Source organism: Leopardus geoffroyi, chromosome D4 (genome assembly GCF_018350155.1).
Source record: "Leopardus geoffroyi isolate Oge1 chromosome D4, O.geoffroyi_Oge1_pat1.0, whole genome shotgun sequence".
Classification (NCBI taxonomy): domain Eukaryota; kingdom Metazoa; phylum Chordata; class Mammalia; order Carnivora; family Felidae; genus Leopardus; species Leopardus geoffroyi.
In genome coordinates, this window is record NC_059342.1 from 82,090,095 (window position 1) to 82,109,470 (window position 19,376).

Consider the following 19,376-nt stretch of genomic DNA (forward strand, 5'->3'; position numbering starts at 1 on the left):
GGGTGTAGAGTGAGGGGTGTATGAGACGACACTGAACGGGAACGCCCTGTGGTTACAGGCGTCCCATGAACAAATGTGGAAGAATAATGCAGACCAATATAAGCGATGTACAGAAGAATATAAAAAGTATAATTCCATTCGCATAAATGACAAGAACAGGCAAATTTAGAGTAAACCATACAGTTCAGACATCTATGCGTGTTGGTCCTCAAACTGGCCACAGTACACAGAGGGCAGGGACAGAACAAGGAAAGAGGCAGGCCACTCTGGATTAGTAGGGAGCAGTGCTAATAAGCAAGGGAACTTACGCACAAGGCATGTGTCTTGGGCACCCCAAGACAAGTTGATACCCACACCCGCCTGCCAGAATCCTAAATGTTTATACAGAGAGAGGCCTCATAGGGGTTCAGTCACTTCGCCCTCCAGAAGGCCTCAACAGCACCTTGCTCTCTCAGGGCTGTGACCTTGACAACACCGGCTCCCACTGTGGGAACGAGGGCAGAGCTACATTCCGAGGAGAGGAGAGGTGAGGAGCCTCCCATTACCTGGGGACAACTTATGGATCCAATGGTGGTCACATCTTCAACAACGCACATGTGGCAAAGCTATAAAGAACAGAAAGAAATAGTACACATATTCACAATGGTTATTTCCTCAAAAAGGGGAAGAAAGGATATGATTAAACACACGTACACACAGGGCTTCTACAAGATTGAACTATATACCACTGAAGCTGAGTGGTGGGAGAGTGGTCAGTAATTTTATTATCACTCCTTCAACAGCACATACACGTTTTATAAGCTTTTTTATGTAAGGTAAAATTACAACAAAAGATAAATATATTCAGAAACTGTATCCCAAGCCTGATGTAGAGACCACATAGTGCTTATATCTCTGTTCTCTGGAGTCAGAGAAAATAGGAATATTCCTGCTACTATTTCTACTATATGACAATTGAAGGTGTTGATTGTGCTATTTTATCTACATTTTTCCCCTTGTTTTCTAGGACATACTGCATTCCATCCATGGGGACAGGGTTCCAATTAGAAAAGTATGACTCCATGATAGAGCCAGACCCCGGTCAGGATCAGGGCTATGAGGATGGATCCAAGCAGCACGTCACCCCAGGGAAAACCAGGAAGGCCATCTGGTCATCCGAACGGTCTTATCACTGACACTGCTGGGACTCAGGGGACCACGAAGCAGAAGGGCCAGCTGGGAGGTTGGACAATCGCCCCATCTAGGCTCTAACTAGGAGATCTGGGAATGGGTCCCAGGAGACACTACCTGTGAAAAGTCAGCAGCCCCTCCTGGCTCCTGTGCCTGACATGTCACCAAGGACCTGAGTCTCCAGTCCGTGCTGTTCCTACAGACAGGGAAGGGCTCAGTGACTCTAGCCATGTCTTCTCAAAGAGTCAGTGGGAGAGCAAACCCAATCTCCTTCCTGGAAGTGTCAGAGACTGAGGCTGGCCAGCATGTCCAGGTAAGAACTGAGGCATATGGATGGGGAATGAACGGTCCACCTAAGGCCCCTTGTAAGCATGCTTCCGCGCGCACACACACACACACGTGCGTAGCAATTTGGCTTCTCCTTTTGCTTTTTTCCTCTCTATCCTATACCTGTATCTGCCAATCGATTTCTGGCTCTTCTGATCACCTTCTCTGGTGTCCTTCATGTCCCTGATGGTCCTCTCTGAAGTCACTGAAGAGAATGGTCTTCAGACCACCCTTCCCCAAGCCCCACCTGTGACGTTCACATTGCACCTAGGCAACAATAAGCACACTTCCCTCTCAGTCCACTCAGCAGGTGTGGGTCCAGAATCTCTCTCGGCCACCACCCCAAATCACTTCTTCACAACCCTTCTCTTTCTAAAATGTTGAGCCAGCAAATAACTATTTCAGATACACTCATTTATTCCCATTCTTCCACTAATAATTTGAGGGGCTCTGATGATTCAGTTATTTAACCAAGTTTACACATGGCTTTCAGATGCTAAAACAAATGCTTTGCATTGACATTTCTGAGGCATAACCCTTCAAAGGTGGTAGTGCTTCTGCTGATGTTAAAGGTGGTGATGGTGGTGGTGACATTGGGTGTTGACATCTCACAACTGACAAGCCCAATCTGCAGACATTGACCAGAACACAACAACCACAAAACACCCTGTACGGCTTGGCTCACCTTGTACAAGATGACTGCTGTTTTATTAAAAACAGCAGTAACAATGCTAAATCCTATTTACTGAGCACTTGCTATGTGCCACCCTTGGTTTAAATAGTATACCATAATTTCTAATCCAACTTAATCCTCATAACCACTATATGCAGTAAACTCAATTGTTACTGCATTTAAACAGATGTTGAAACTAAAGCCAAATAAGGTTCCATGACCTTCTCAAAGTCACATCAAGAGTACAGATTGGGGAATGCATTCCAATTCCTGAGGGTATATTATGTTTTTATCACAGCACTAAATAAACATGACATTAACCCGTGCTGCCACTGACTGTTCATCACATTTGTTTCTCCACACCATCAAACAGGAACATGGGAATTTCTCATCTTGATTGCACATCATGATTGATAAGGAAACTTCAACGGATTCCAGCCTTTGGTCCCTTCAACAGACCTCTCAGGTAGGGCTAGTATCTATCATACAGAGGAAGGAAGGAAGGCTCAAAGGGAGAAAACAGCCCCCAAAGTTAAAAGGCATGTGGGGAACAGAGCCATCAAGCACAGCATGCTATGCTTTTCCGTGACATTCTATGTCTCCGCTTCACATTCCAGCAACTGCTACTAACAGAGACAGGGGCATCACCACCCTCAATAGTAACCTGCCCTCCATACATATCATCTCAGTCATAACTTCAATGACTCCATGAAAGTGTTGCACATAGTCCAAATGAGGTAACACACATTCAGAGTTAAGTGGCCAACCAGGGTCAGACCAAGAATAAGAAACAGAGAATAGATTCCCACCCCATCTCCAGGATGCCAAAGCCCAGAAGATGAAAAGAAAGGTGTTGATGGTGAGGAGAATGAAAATGATATGCCCTGAATGATAGAGTGCTTCCCAGTTTCCAATGTTCTCACGTCCACGGTGACCCATTGGAATGATCTTCAAAGACAAAGGGCTCCAGAGCACTCCATACACCTGGAGACCCCTGGACTCAGCTGGCTCCTCTCTGGAGAAGCCATTCCTCTTCAATCTCCCTCAATATGCCCCCGCACACTTGCACACATGCACACAGGCACTCCATGAGTCCATGAAATCCTAGTAGATGCATGATCCCAAAAGTAGCTCCAAAAAAGAGATAATCCAAAGTGGTTGCTCTGTGTTTACTATAAAAGGAATTAAAGGTGAAGCAGTTCTTTCCAGTGAATCCCCATTCAGTATCAGACAATCCATGGCAAAAACTTGCCACATTACAGAAATCTAGAATGCAGACTACGGCCCCACTCTGACACCTCACTACCATAGACCACAGTCCTCATATCTGCAAACCTGCACTTATAGCTGCTAGTGAATCTCAGAGACCTTTCAAAGTATAGAGAAAACAGACCAGTAGCAAACTGTACTAGTCAGAGCTTAATTTCATTTAAGCAAGATTCTGCTCCAATTTCTCTCCTTGAAGGAAATCAGCAACCAAACCAGCGTCTCTGACTTCCTGCTTCTGGGCTTCTCTGCACACCCTGAGCAGCAGCCTCTCCTGTTCGGACTCTTCCTGGGCATGTACCTGGTCAGCGTGTTGGGGAACCTGCTCATCATCATGGCCATTGGCTCTGACCAGCACCTCCACACCCCCATGTACTTCTTCCTGGCCAACCTGTCCTTCGTCGAGACCTGCTTCACCTGCACCATTGTCCCCAAGGTGCTGGCGAACATCCTGACACAGCGCCACGCCATCTCCCACACTGGGTGCCTCGTGCAGATGTACTTCTTCATGGCGCTGACCCTGCTGGATAACTTCCTGCTGGCCGTGATGGCATATGACCGCTACGTGGCCATCTGCCTTCCTCTCCACTACACCACGATCATGTGTCCCCAGCGCTGCCTGCTGCTGGTCGCCGCATCCTGGCTCTGCTCCCACCTCCTGGCCTCCTCGCTCACCCTCCTCATGTCTCAGTTCTCCTTCTGTGCCTCTCATGCCATCCCACACTTTTTCTGTGATCTTCTCCCTCTCCTCAAACTTGCCTGTTCAGACACCCAGATCTTTCAGGTCATGATGTTTGCTGAAGCAGCCCTCTCAGGTGTGGTCCCTCTCACCTGTGTCCTGGTCTCTTATGCCCACATCATCCACACCGTCCTCAGGGTCCCCTCTGCTGGGGGGAAGCACAAGGTCTTCTCGACCTGTGGCTCTCACCTGTCAGTGGTTACTCTCTTCTACGGGACGCTCTTTCTGGTGTATTTCCAGCCCTCATCCACCTATTCAGCAGAAATAGGAATGGGGGCATCTGTAGTATATACGATGGTCACCCCCATGCTGAACCCCTTTATCTACAGCCTGAGGAACAGGGACATGAAAGGGGCCCTGTTGGGACTCTTTGACTCAGAAAGATGCTCTACTCAGTAGAGGGTCCTTCCTCAGACTGGAAGCTCAGGCTCTCTGAAATGCCTTCTCCCTGCACTTCCCCACTGTAATTTTGAAAACTCAAGTTCAAGCAAGATGGATGCCCAACATCACAACCAGGTTTAACAAACAGAGAATGCCTCACTGGCCAGAATTACAATCAGAGATACTGGAAAAGGACAGAACTGCACCCCTGGAAGATGAGTGGCCAGTAATCCCTACAGGGTGACTTGACTAGTGGTATAGGTGTCCAAGCAGATCCAAGCCAGAGAGTAGGAATCACCAAGAATGACACCAGACAGAATTTGGGTGCTGGGAGGAAGCCAGGTAGAAGCAGCTCAGCCTGGGACTAACAGGTCCCACTCAGCTACAAGAAATGCTCACAACCAGGAAGGCTCAAGTGCTCAGAGTTTCAGGGACCATTTCCAAGTCCAGCTTTGGAAACAACTCACTGATAGGGACTAACCTACCCATGGAGAAGGCTGCACCAAGAAGACATGCTATTTGCTGGGACTAAGAAGACAAGAATCATTTGAGGAGAAGAAACTAGGCACCGACACTTCAGAGGACTGGCCCCAAATCACACATCAGGGATCAGATCTAAGATTCTGACAGAGAGTAATTATTACTTATGGACAAGTCCTTGATTCTTTGGCTTTTAAATTCTGGTTTATTTCATATGTCTCACCTACAGAATAATCCATGCTTACTATAGTAAATTTGTAAACTATAAGAAATAGGAAAAAAGAAAACACACACTATTCCTCCATATAAAGAAAACCACTGGTAATATTTTACAATATTTTCTGCCTGTCTTTTTCTAATGACTTTTTGTCTTTACTTTGTTGAGAAAATACTGCTGGTACAAATATATATACTTTTTTGCTTAATCTCATGAGTTATCTCCATATTATTATCTCTTCCTGGACATTTGGCTCTCTGAAAGTACATCAGAATAAATATCCATAACATATACGGTATTTCACCATTGTTAAAGATTAGAGGGTTTCTAAGCTTTCACTATTACAAGTAATGATGCAAAGAACATCTCTGAAAAATATTTTCATGTGTTCATAATCTGTTATATTTAATATTTTTAAAAGTAGAATATCTAACCTCTATAGGACCCTTTATCCATTCTGCAAAAATTACCAAATGAGGGTGCCCTCTTGTCTACATGTTCTCCATATTTTGATGTTCACACTGTACCCTTAATTATAAATGATATGACAGCTAAATGGTATCTCCTTGCTTTAGTTTTAATTTCTTTGATTGTTGGTGAAGGCACTGTTTTCCACAGTCTGTTAACCATTTTCTTCCATTTCATTCTTTTATTTTTATTATTTTTTATTTTTTGAGAGAGAGAGAAAGCATGAGTGCAAACAGGAGAGGGGCAGAGAGAGACGGAGAGAGAGAATCCCAAGCAGGCTCCACACTGCCAGCACAGAACCTGATGTGGTGCTTGATCTCACCAACCCTGAGATCATCACCTGAGGCAAATTCAAGAGTCAGATGCTTAACCAACTGAGCCACTCAGGCATCCCTATTGTTTTTTTAACTGAAGTGTAGTTGACAAGGGCAATGCAAATCTTAATCTTGGGGTTCTAAGTTTGAGCCTCACATTTTGTACAGATATTACTTTATTACATACATTTTTAAATCTTATTTATTTATTTGAGAGAGAGGGAAAAAGCACAGGCAGGGTAAAGGCAGAGAGAGAAAGGGAGAGAGAGATGCCCAAGTAGACTCCATGCTATCAGCACAAAGCCTGATGCAGGGTTTTATCTCATGAACCAATGGATCATGACCTGAGCTGAAATCAAGAGTCCGACGCTCAACGAACCATGCCACCCTGGCGCCCTTTTACTTTTGCTTTAAAAGTAAAATCTACACAGAGAGTGGGGAGTCAAACCACAAGAGACTGTTAAATACAGAGAACAAACTAAGGGTAGATGGGGGGTGGGGGACAGTGAAAATGGGTGATGGGCATTGAGGAGGGCACTTGTAGGGATGAGCACTGGGTGTTGTATGTAAGCCAATCTGACAGTAAATTATATTCATAAAAAAAAAAGTAAAATCTTCAGAAAAGGGATGTCTGGGTGGCTCAGTCAATTAAGCATCTGACTCTTGGTTTGGGCTCAGGTCATGATCTAACAGTTCATGAGTTCGAGCACTGCACTGGGCTCTGCACTGACAGCACAGAACCTGTTTGGGATTTGTCTCTTCCTCTCTCTCTCCCCCTCCCCAACTCATGCTGTATCTGCCTCTCTCAAAATAAATAAACTTAAAAAAATTTTTTTTAATATCTTCAGAAAAAATGAAGCATAGACAGAAGTATACTTGACAGATAGTAGAATGATATTACCGTTAGGTGTAGGGGGGTGCCTGGGTGGCTCAGTCAGTTGAGCGTCCGACTTTGACTCAGGTCATGATCTCACAGTTTGTGGGTTCAAGCCCCGCGTTGGGCTCTGTGCTGACAGCTCAGGGCCTGGAGCCTGCTTCAGATTCTGTGTCTCCCTCTCTCTCTGCCCCTCCCCCGCTCACGCTCTGTCTCTCTCTCTCAAAAATAAAGATTAAAAAAAAAAAGACAGAATACCAGCTCTCACCACAGCTAGCCCACATTTTACCTGAGTCCCACCCACTGCAGTAGAGGGAGAAAAAAATAAAATATTTAAACCCTCTAAAGGAGGAAACAAGGTTGCATTTCAATTACAGATGATATTTCCATATAATTGCAATTCAGAAGAGTCTATGGAGAACCATTTGTTTAATAATTAGTTTCTTGATGTAAAAATAAATAAAATATAGACCCCCCCCTACACACACACACACACACACACACACACACATCACAAGATACACACACACATAAAAAAAAAATTCTCTAAAGAACTGATTGGGAAGAGCCAAATTATAAAGTTTTTAAAAGAGAATGTTGGGAAATGTCTCCCTGAACTCAGGGAAGAAAGGACTTTTACAAACAGACACAAGTAAAGTGCTTACAAGATAAAATATATATTGATGACTTCAATCAGTTAAAATAAAAATATTTTGTGTGTGTGTGTCTGTGTGTGTGTGTGTCTCGCATCCATGAAATACAGCCAGATCAACACTAAACCATCCTACACACCTAGTAAGCTGATTGGAGAATTAACACAACAATCTGCACAACCTGAACTATAGACTTCAGCAGGTATGTGGTGTGGAGAGGTAAACTTGGGGAGAGAGAAGCCGGTGGCAGGCAGGGAGCTGCTTTTGCAGGTGGAGAGAGGACTGAGACTGGGTGGGGGGAGAATACGGGAAAAGCACCCCTCCCCAAAAGCAGCTGGAGAGAAAGTGAAAAATTGGGAACAGCCACAGGGACTAAACTAAAATGGGAGAAAGGAGAAAGGAGAAAGGAGAAAGGAGAGGGTTTAAATTTCATTAAGACTGTAAACAAGGGGAGTGCAAAGTCTGCAACTCAACCGCTCAATACCTGGCGGTGCTCTGGTGGGAAAGGTGAATCCCCAGGAACAGAGTGGGGTCTGGGAGGTTCTGAGGCTACATGGGGAAAAGCAGTTCCACTGCTGGAAGGACACTTGGTAGAAACTGTTGAAGCCAGCTGGTCCCAGCAGACCCCGGAAGGCGGCCACATTAGCTGGTACTGGTGTTAAGGATGAAGCCTGGTCCCAGATGTGTGTCGTGATTTTCCATAATCTGTGAAAAGCTGCTGCTACACTATCTCGCAAACTTTTTCTGGGGCGGGCTGGCACCTGGCCACAGTCTCGGGGCTCCGGCAGCAGCAGGGTCCAGCAAGCGTTCCTGGGTACAGCTGACATTCGGCCATTGTTTGCCCATTGCTCAGTGAGATCCTCTCGCAGAGGGGAGGAACGGGTCAAAGCCACAGACCTTCAGAAGTAAGGGGCTGGGGAAAACAGCCGCATCTGAGACAAAACTCGGGAGAGAGGTACTGCCTGGGGCCTGATCACGGACAGTGTAAAAGCAGGGAGTGGACGAAAGGTGAAGACAGAGGACGGGTGCACGATTGCTGATCGGAGAGAACACTACCCATACTACACACTGGGTAGCTAGGGGACGCCATTTTCACCGCTCCAGGGCATATGCATACACACCTACTAGTGCCACAACAATCTACCCCAGCAGGCTAGCAGTGCCATCTAGTGGAGAACAGAGCCATTACACTGAGCCACGCCCAACTGGGCCAACCTCACTCTTTAAGAACACAAGTCTCACCGCCTGCTTAGTTTATGGACTACAGAGCGCTACATAGTCTGACTTCTAGGGGAAAATGAAGTAATTTCAGTCCGATTTCAATCTGTTAGCAGGTCCAACTATTCAACATTCTTTTCTTTTTCTCTTTTACACTACTTTTCTTTTTCTTGAATACAGAAAAAGAAAAAATTCATTTTTATTTTCATTTTTTATTAAAAATATTTTTCCTTATTTTTTTTACTATATTTTACTTTTGTGTAAACTTTTTCAAATTCTATCTTACTACCATCATTTTATTTTAGTCTACTTCAGTGTAGTCACTTTTTCAAATTTTCAAACGATTTCCTTTTTTTCTTTTTTTCTTCTTTTCATTTCTTTTCTTTTTCTTGAATGCAGAAAGAGAAAAACTTCATTTTTACATTTAATTTCTATCAAAAATATTTTTCTTTAACTTTTTACTATATTTTTTGCTTTTATGTAAATTTTTTCAAATTCTATTTTACATCCATCATTTTATTTTAGGCTACTACAGTGTATTCACTTTTTCAAATTTTCAAACGATTTATTTTTTTTCTCATTTTTCTTTTTAGTTTCTTTTTCTTGAATACAGAAAGAGAAAAATTCTTTTATTTTTAATTGTTATTAAAAATAGTTTGTTTTTTTTCTACTACATTCTTTACTTTTGTGTAATTTTTTTCAAATTCTATTTAACTCCCATCATCTTATTTTAGTCTATTTCAGTGTATTCATGTTTTCAAATTCTCAAACAATTTCCTTTCCCCCTTTTTTTCTCTAATCTGTCAAACCACTTTCAACACCCACAAAAAACACACCTAGGATCTAGCATCATTTATTAGATTTTCTGTGTGTGTGTGTGTTTTTAATTTTTTAATTTTAATACTTTTTATTTTAATTTTTCTACCTCATTAATTCCTTTTCTCCCTTCAAAATGACAAAACGAATGAGTTCACTCCAAAAGAAACAGCACAAAGAAACGACAGCCAGGGGTTTAAACAACCCAGACACAAGATAGATGTCTGAACCAGAATTTAGAAACGTGATAATAAGTATACTAGCTGGAGTCGAAAATAGATTAGAATCCCTTTCTGCAGAGATAAAAGAGGTAAAAAATAGTCTCAATGAAATTAAAAGTGCTATAACTGAGCTGCAATCATGGATGGATGCAGCAGCAGCAAGGATGGATGAGGCAGAACAGAGAATCAGCGATATAGAGGACAAACTTATAGAGAAAATGAAGCAGAAAAAAAGAGGGAGACTAAGGCAAAAGAGCACAATTTAAGAGTTAGAGAGATAAGTGACTCATTTAAAAGGAACAACATCAGAACCATAGGGGTCCCAGAAGAGGAAGAGAGAGAAATAGGGGTAGAAGGGTCATGTGAGCAAATCATAGCAGAAAACTTTCCTAACCTGGGGAAAGACACAGACATCAAAATCCAGGAAGCACAGAGGACCCCCATTAGATTCAACAAAAACCGACCATCAACAAGGCATATCATAGTCAAATTCACAAAATACTCATGCAAGGAGAGAATCATGAAAGCAGCAAGGGAAAAAAAAGTCCCTAACACACAAGGGAAGACAGATCAGGTTTGCAGCAGACCTATCCACAGAAACTTGGCAGGCCAGAAAGGAGTGTCAGGATATATTCAGTGTGCTGAATCACAAAAACATGCAGCCAAGAATTCTTTATCCAGCAAGGCTGTCATTCAAAATAGAAGGAGAGATAAAAAGTTTCCCAGACAAACAAAAATTAAAGGAGTTTGTGACCACTAAACCAGTCCTACAACAAATTTTAAGGGGAACTCTCTGAGGGGAAAAAAGATGGGAAAAAAAAAAAAAAAATATATATATATATATATATATATATATATATATATATATATGAAGTAACAAATATTAGAAAGGACCAGAGAACACCACCAGAAACTCCAACTCTACAAGCATCAAAATGGCAATAAATTCATATTTTTCAGTAGTCACTCTAAACGTCAATGGGCTCAATGCTCCAATCAAAAGACACAGGGTAACAGAATGGATAAGAAAACAAGATCCATCTATATGCTGTTTACAAGAGACCCACTTTAGACCTAAAGACACCTTCAGATTGAAAATAAGGGGATGGAGAACCATCTGTCATGCTAATGGTCAACAAAATAAAGCCGGAGTAGCCATACTTATATCAGACAATCTAGACTTTAAAATAAAGACTGTATCAAGAGATGCAGAAGGGCATTATATCATAATCAAGGGGTATCTCCAGCAAGAAGACCTAACAGTTGTAAACATTTATGCACCAAATGTGAAAGCACCCAAACATATAAATCAATTAATCACAAACATAAAGAAACCCATTGAGAGTAACACCATAATGGTAGGAGACTTCAACACCCCACTCACAGCAATGGACAGATCATCTAATCAAAAAATCAACAAGGAAACAATGACTTTGAATGACACACTGGACCAGATGGACTTAACAGATATATTCACAACATTTCATCCTAAAGCAGCAGAATATACAGTCTTCTCCAGTGCACATGGAACGTTCTGCAAAATAGACCATATACTGGGACACAAATCAGCCCTAAGTAAGTACAAAAAGATCAAGGTCATACCGTGCATATTTTCAGACCACAACACTATGAAACTCAAAATCAACAACAAGAAAAAATTTGGAAAGGTAGCAAATACTTGCAGACTGAAGAACATCCTACTAAAGAATAAATGGGCTACCCAAGAAGTTAAAGAGGAAATTAAAAAGTATATGGAGGTCAATGAAAATGATAGCACCACGACCCAAAATCTCTGGGATGCAGCAAAGGCGGTCTAAGAGGAAAGTATATAGCAATCCAGGCCTTCCTAAAGAAGGAAGAAAGATCTCAGATACACTACCTAACCTTACGCTTTAAGGACCTGGAAAAAGAACAGCAAATAAAACCCAAAACCAGAAGAAGACAGGAAATAATAAAGATTAGAGCAGAAATTAATGCTATCAACACCAAAAAAAAAAAAAAAAAAAAAACCAGTAGAACAGATTAATGAAACCAGAAGCTGGTTCCTTGAAAGAATTAACAGAATTGATAAACCACTAGCCAGTTTGATCAACAAGAAAAAGTAAAAGAACCAAATAAATAAAATCCAGAATGAAAGAGGAGAGATCACAACCAACACAGCAGAAATAAAAACAATAAGAGAATATTATGAGTAATTATATGCCAATTAAATGGACAATCTGGAAGAAATGGACAAATTCCTAGAAACATATAAACTACCAAAACTGAAACAGGAAGAAATAGAAAATTTGAACAGACCCATAACCAGTAAGGAAATCAAATTAATAATCAAAAATCTGCCAAAAAAACAAAAGTCCAGGGCCAGATGGCTTTCCAGGGGAATTCTACCAAACATTTAAGGAAGAGTTAACACCTGTTCTCTTGAAGCTGTTCCAAAACATAGAAATGGAAGGAAAACTTCCAAACTCTTTCTATGAAGCTAGCATTACCTTGACTCCAGAACCAGACAAAGACCCCACTAAAAAGGAGAATTATAGACCAATTTCCCTGATGAACATGGATGCAAAAATCCTCAACAAGATATTAGCCAACCAGATCCAACAACACATTAAAAAAATTATTCACCACCACCAAGTGGGATTTATACCTGGGATGCAGGACTGGTTCAACATCCGCAAAACAATCAATGTGATACACCACATTAATAAAAGAAAAGACAAGAACCATATGATCCTTTCAATAGATGCAGAGAAAGCATTTGACAAAGTATAGCATCCTTTCTTGATAAAAACCCTCAAGAAGGTAGGAATAGAAGGAGCATATCTCAAGATAATAAAAGCCATATATGAACGACCCAACACTAATATCATCCTCAATGGGGAAAAACTGAGAGCTTTCCCCCTAAGGTCAGGAACAAGACAGGATGTCCACTCTTGCCACTGTTATTCAACATAGTATTGGAAGTCTTAGCCTCTGCAATCAGACAACACAAAGAAATAAAAGGCATCCAAATTGGCCAGGAGGAGGTCAAACTTTCACTCTTTGCAGATGACATGATACTCTACATGGAAAACCCAAAAGAATCCACCAAAAAGCTGCTACAATTGATTCATGAATTCAGCAAAGTTGCAGGATATAAAATCAACGCACAGAAACTGATTGCATTCCTATACACCAACAATGAAGTGACAGAAAGAGAAATCAAGGAATCAACCCCACTTACATTTGCACAAAGAAACATAAAATACCTAGGAATAAATCTAACCAAAGAGGTGAAAAATCTATACACTGAATACTATAGAAAGCTTATGAAACAAATTGAAGAAGACACAAAAAAATGGAAAAAGATTCCATGTTCCTGGATAGGAAGAACAAATATTGTTAAAATGTTGATACTACCCAAAGCAATCTACATATTCAATGCACTCCCTATCAAAGTAACACCAGCATTCTTCACAGAGCTAGAACAAATAATCCTAAAACTTGTATGGAACCAGAAGAGACCCCAAATAGCCAAAGCGATCTTGAAAAAGAAAACCAAAGCAGGAGGCATCACAATCCCAGACTTCAAGCTATACTACAAAGCTGTAATCATCAAGACAGTATGGTACTGGCACAAGAACGGACACTCAGATCAATGGAATAGAATAGAGAACCCAGAAATGGACCCACAAATATATGGGCAACTAATCTTTGACAAAGCAGGAAAGAGTATCCGGTGGAAAAAAGAGACTTTCTTTAACAAATGGTGCTGGGAGAAGTGGACAGCAACATGCAGAAGAATGAAACTAGACCATTTTCTTACACTATACACAAAAATAAACTCAAAATGGATGAAAGACCTGAATGTGAGACAGGAAACCATCAAAACCCTAGAGGAGAAAGCAGGCAACAACCTCTCTCACCTCGCCCTCAGCAATTTCTTACTCGACACATCTCCAAAGGCAAGGGAATTAAAAGCAAAAATGAACTATTGGGACCTTATGAAGATAAAAAGCTTCTGCACTGCAAAGGAAACAATCAGCAAAACTAAAACGCAACCAATGGAATGGGAAAAGATATTTGCAAATGACATATCGGATAAAGAGCTAGTATCCAAAATCTATAAAAAACCTCTCCATACTCCACACCCAAAAAACAAATAATCCAGTGAAGAAATGGGCAGAAGACATAAATAGAGACTTTTCCAAAGAAGACATCCAGATGGCCAATACACACATGAAAAGATGCTCAACATCATTCTTCCATCAGGGAAATACAAATCAAAGCCACACTCAGATATCACCTCATGCATGTCAGAGTGGCTAAAATGAACAAATCAAGAGACTATAGATGCTGGAAAGAATGTGGAGAAAAGGGAACCCTCTTGCACTGTTGGTGGGACTGCAAACTGGTGCAGGCACTCTGGAAAACAGTGTGGAGGTTCCTCAAAAAATTAAAAATAGAACTAACTTATGACCCAACAATAGCACTACTAGGAATTTACCCAAGGGATACAGGACTGCTGATGCATAGGGCCACATGTACCCCAATGTTCACAGCAGCACTTTCAACAATAGCCAAATTATGGACAGAGACTAAATGTCCATCAACTAATGAATGGATAAAGAAGTTGTGGTTTACATATGCAATGGAATACTACTTGGCAATAAGAAAGAATGAAATCCTGCCATTTGAAGCAACATGGATAGAACTGGAGGGTATTATGCTAAGTGAAATAAGTCAGTCAGAGAAAGACAGATACCATATGTTTTCACTCATATGTGGATCTTGAGAAACTTAACAGAAGACCATGGGGGAAGGGAAGGGGAAAAAAGTTACAAACAGAGAGGGAGGGAGGCAAACCATAAGAGACTCTTAAATACACAGAACAAAGTGAGGGTTAATGGGAGGGTGGGGGAGAGGGGAGAGTGGACGACGGGCATTGAGGAGGGCACTTGTTGGGATGAGCACCGGGTGCTGTATGGAAGGCAATTTGACAATAAGCTATATTAAAAAAAAATTAAAACTAAAAAACTCTACATATAAACACATACATACGTACATACATACATACATACAATGGCACAGAAAATACATACATACATACATAGGCACCAGAAAATCTACCTACATTTCTATTGTAAAAAGTCTCTCATGAGAGAAGGATTTTCTGTATGTTCTCAGTGAACTCATTGAGCAACAAAACATGATCCGAATTTACACAAGAGTATTTACATTCTCAACTAGTTGTACTCAGTGGGAATATGCATTCATTCTGTCGTGGAAGTGCCATGTGTTTGATTATGGAATGCTACCCCAGAATCCGCTGAGAGAATCACAGACAACGTACACACACAGTAATTCCCAAGCCAGAAGTTCTGAAACTGAAACGTCAGCAGGCAGCAAGGGTGTAGAGTGAGGGGTGTATGAGACGACACTGAACGGGAACGCCCTGCGGTTACAGGCGTCCCATGAACAAATGTGGAAGAATAATGCAGACCAATATAAGCGATCTACAGAAGAATATAAAAAGTATAATTCCATTCGCATAAATGACAAGAACAGGCAAATTTAGAGTAAACCATACAGTTCAGACATCTATGCGTGTTGGTCCTCAAACTGGCCACAGTACACAGAGGGCAGGGACAGAACAAGGAAAGAGGCAGGCCACTCTGGATTAGTAGGGAGCAGTGCTAATAAGCAAGGGAACTTACGCACAAGGCATGTGTCTTGGGCACCCCAAGACAAGTTGATACCCACACCTGCCTGCCAGAATCCTAAAAGTTTATATAGAGAGAGGCCTCATAGGGGTTCAGTCACTTCGCCCTCCAGAAGGCCTCAACAGCACCTTGCTCTCTCAGGGCTGTGACCTTGACAACACCGGCTCCCACTGTGGGAACGAGGGCAGAGCTACATTCCGAGGAGAGGAGAGGTGAGGAGCCTCCCATTACCTGGGGACAACTTATGGATCCAATGGTGGTCACATCTTCAACAACGCACATGTGGCAAAGCTATAAAGAACAGAAAGAAATAGTACACATATTCACAATGGTTATTTCCTCAAAAAGGGGAAGAAAGGATATGATTAAACACACGTACACACAGGGCTTCTACAAGATTGAACTATATACCACTGAAGCTGAGTGGTGGGAGAGTGGTCAGTAATTTTATTATCACTCCTTCAACAGCACATACACGTTTTATAAGCTTTTTTTATGTAAGGTAAAATTACAACAAAAGATAAATATATTCAGAAACTGTATCCCAAGCCTGATGTAGAGACCACATAGTGCTTATATCTCTGTTCTCTGGAGTCAGAGAAAATAGGAATATTCCTGCTACTATTTCTACTATATGACAATTGAAGGTGTTGATTGTGCTATTTTATCTACATTTTCCCCCTTGTTTTCTAGGACATACTGCATTCCATCCATGGGGACTGGGTTCCAATTAGAAAAGTATGACTCCATGATAGAGCCAGACCCCGGTCAGGATCAGGGCTATGAGGATGGATCCAAGCAGCACGTCACCCCAGGGAAAACCAGGAAGGCCATCTGGTCATCCGAACGGTCTTATCACTGACACTGCTGGGACTCAGGGGACCACGAAGCAGAAGGGCCAGCTGGGAGGTTGGACAATCGCCCCATCTAGGCTCTAACTAGGAGATCTGGGAATGGGTCCCAGGAGACACTACCTGTGAAAAGTCAGCAGCCCCTCCTGGCTCCTGTGCCTGACATGTCACCAAGGACCTGAGTCTCCAGTCCGTGCTGTTCCTACAGGCAGGGAAGGGCTCAGTGACTCTAGCCATGTCTTCTCAAAGAGTCAGTGGGAGAGCAAACCCAATCTCCTTCCTGGAAGTGTCAGAGACTGAGGCTGGCCAGCATGTCCAGGTAAGAACTGAGGCATATGGATGGAGAATGAACGGTCCACCTAAGGCCCCTTGTAAACATGCTTGCGCGTGCACACACACGCGCGCACACACACACACACGCGTAGCAATTCGGCTTCTCCTTTTGCTTTTTTCCTCTCTATCCTATACCTGTATCTGCCAATCGATTTCTGGCTCTTCTGATCACCTTCTCTGGTGTCCTTCATGTCCCTGATGGTCCTCTCTGAAGTCACTGAAGAGAATGGTCTTCAGACCACCCTTTCCCAAGCCCCACCTGTGATGTTCACATAGCACCTATGAAATAAAAAAGCACAGGTCCCTCTCAGTCCCCTCGGTCTGTACTCAGCCTGTACTAGTCAGAGCTAATTTTATTTAAACAAGATTCTCCTCCAATTTCTCTCCTTGAAGGAAATCAGCAACCAAACCAGGGTCTCTGACTTCCTGCTTCTGGGCTTCTCTGCACACCCTGAGCAGCAGCCTCTCCTGTTCGGACTCTTCCTGGGCATGTACCTGGTCACCGTGTTGGGGAACCTGCTCATCATCATGGCCATAGTTTCTGACCAGCACCTCCACACCCCCATGTACTTCTTCCTGGCCAACCTGTCCTTCGTCGAGACCTGCTTCACCTGCACCATTGTCCCCAAGGTGCTGGCGAACATCCTGACACAGCGCCACGCCATCTCCCACACTGGGTGCCTCGTGCAGATGTACTTCTTCATGGCGTTGGCTCTACTGGATGACTTCCTACTGGCTGTGATGGCATATGACCGCTACGTGGCCATCTGCCTTCCTCTCCACTACACCACGATCATGTGTCCCCAGCGCTGCCTGCTGCTGGTCGCCGCATCCTGGCTCTGCTCCCACCTCCTGGCCTCCTCGCTCACCCTCCTCATGTCTCAGTTCTCCTTCTGTGCCTCTCATGCCATCCCACACTTTTTCTGTGATCTTCTCCCTCTCCTCAAACTTGCCTGTTCAGACACCCAGATCTTTCAGGTCATGATGTTTGCTGAAGCAGCCCTCTCAGGTGTGGTCCCTCTCACCTGTGTCCTGGTCTCTTATGCCCACATCATCCACACCGTCCTCAGGGTCCCCTCTGCTGGGGGGAAGCACAAGGTCTTCTCGACCTGTGGCTCTCACCTTACAATGGTCATTCTCTTCTATGGAACTGTCTTTCTGGTGTATTTCCAGTCTTCTTCCTCCTATTCAGCAGACACAGGTATGGTGGCATCTGTGGTATACACGATGGTCACCCCCATGCTGAACCCCTTTATCTACAGCCTGAGGAACAGGGACATGAAGAGGGCTTTATGGAAACTCCTTGTCTGGGGAAGATGTTCCATCCCATAAAAAGACCAGAAAAGAAGACCAGGCTTTTTGGAATTCCTTCCTCATTGGACTTCTCTATTACAATTTTGAGAAGCTCAAGTCTAAGGTAGGATTAATGCTCAGCATCACAAGCAGGTTAAGGAACAAATGATACCTGACCTGACAGGAGGGGAATAGAACCAAGGGGCCAAGGACAGCACTCCTGCCTGGAGACAGGGATCGGCCATCAATTCCTGCAGGGTTTCAAAGCAGAAATGGCACCGACAAAGTTAAACAGGCAGGGAAGACTTTATTCAAGGCTCTTGCAATAGGGGGAGAAAGCGGAGCTCACTCTGAACCCAAGTCTGCTGGGATAAATGATGAGAGTACTCCTAAATTCTGGGGTGAGTGAAAAAACACAGGCCACCTGTGTTTCCTAACTGTATTCACCCAAAGGAAAAACAAACCTCTCACACCTCTATGATAAGAGATAGATTTGTAACTTCAAACAAGCTTTGTCCACAGGAGGGAGGATTCTACCCTCTCACAAAGAGGGGGAAATGATGGCTTCCTTTCTTGTTCATTGCATTTCAAAGGCATGGCTCCCATCTATTGAGTTGGGACATTCCTGAGTTGTAAAACTGGCAAGAGGCTTTTTCAAAGATTTACATCTCAAAGAAGCAGAGAAAGAATTTGTTGGGACTAAGAGGACAAGAATAATTCTAAGAGAAGAAACTAGGCACAGATACATCAGAAGCCTGGCCCCAAATCACACACAACGGAGACTGGATTTAAGACTCTGACAGTGAGTGGTTATTATTTAATGGGACAAGCTCGTGATTCTTTGGGGTTTTTTAATGTTTATTCATTTGGGAGAGAGCACGTGCACATGAATGACGGAGCTGGGGAGGGGCAGAGAGAGGAGGCAAAGAGAGAGAGAGGGAGAAAGAATGCCTCTGACTGGGCAGAGCCTGATGGGGGGCTTGAACCTAGGAACCATGAGATCATGACCCAAGCCAAAATCAGGAGTCAAACACTTAATCAACTGAGCCACCCAGGCACCCCAATTCCTTAGTTTTTAATCTCTAATTTATTTTGTTTCCCTCCAAGCAAAAGAATATGTTTTTTGCAATAAACACTATAATAAGAATATAAAACATAAAGTAGTAGGAGAAAAGAAGAAATCACCCACCATCCCTTCATTTAAAACCCACCAATACTAATATTGTACATCATTACTTTCTTTTTCAAAATGATCTTGTTTCTGCTTTTATGAGGAAATGCTGTATGTACAATATACATTCTTTTTTACTTAACTTATAACATGAGTTGTCTCCCTTTGACTTCCATATATCTTTTTGTGTGTGTGTGCAGTAATACTGA

General features: G+C 42.6%; 2 protein-coding genes across 2 annotated transcripts; both read left to right on the forward strand.

Moving 5' to 3' along the window:
• Positions 1-1,399: 1,399 nt before the first annotated feature.
• LOC123592745 (olfactory receptor 1G1-like) lies at positions 1,400-16,381 on the forward strand. Its single transcript, XM_045468080.1, has 3 exons — positions 1,400-1,483; positions 3,636-4,570; positions 16,213-16,381. Exons 1-3 carry the CDS (start codon positions 1,400-1,402, stop codon positions 16,379-16,381), a joined length of 1,188 nt encoding a protein of 395 aa, XP_045324036.1.
• A 224-nt stretch (positions 16,382-16,605) lies between these two features.
• LOC123592746 (olfactory receptor 1G1-like) lies at positions 16,606-18,035 on the forward strand. Its single transcript, XM_045468081.1, has 2 exons — positions 16,606-16,689; positions 17,070-18,035. The coding sequence occupies exons 1-2, from the start codon at positions 16,606-16,608 to the stop codon at positions 18,033-18,035; spliced, it is 1,050 nt and encodes a 349-aa protein (XP_045324037.1).
• Positions 18,036-19,376: the final 1,341 nt, after the last annotated feature.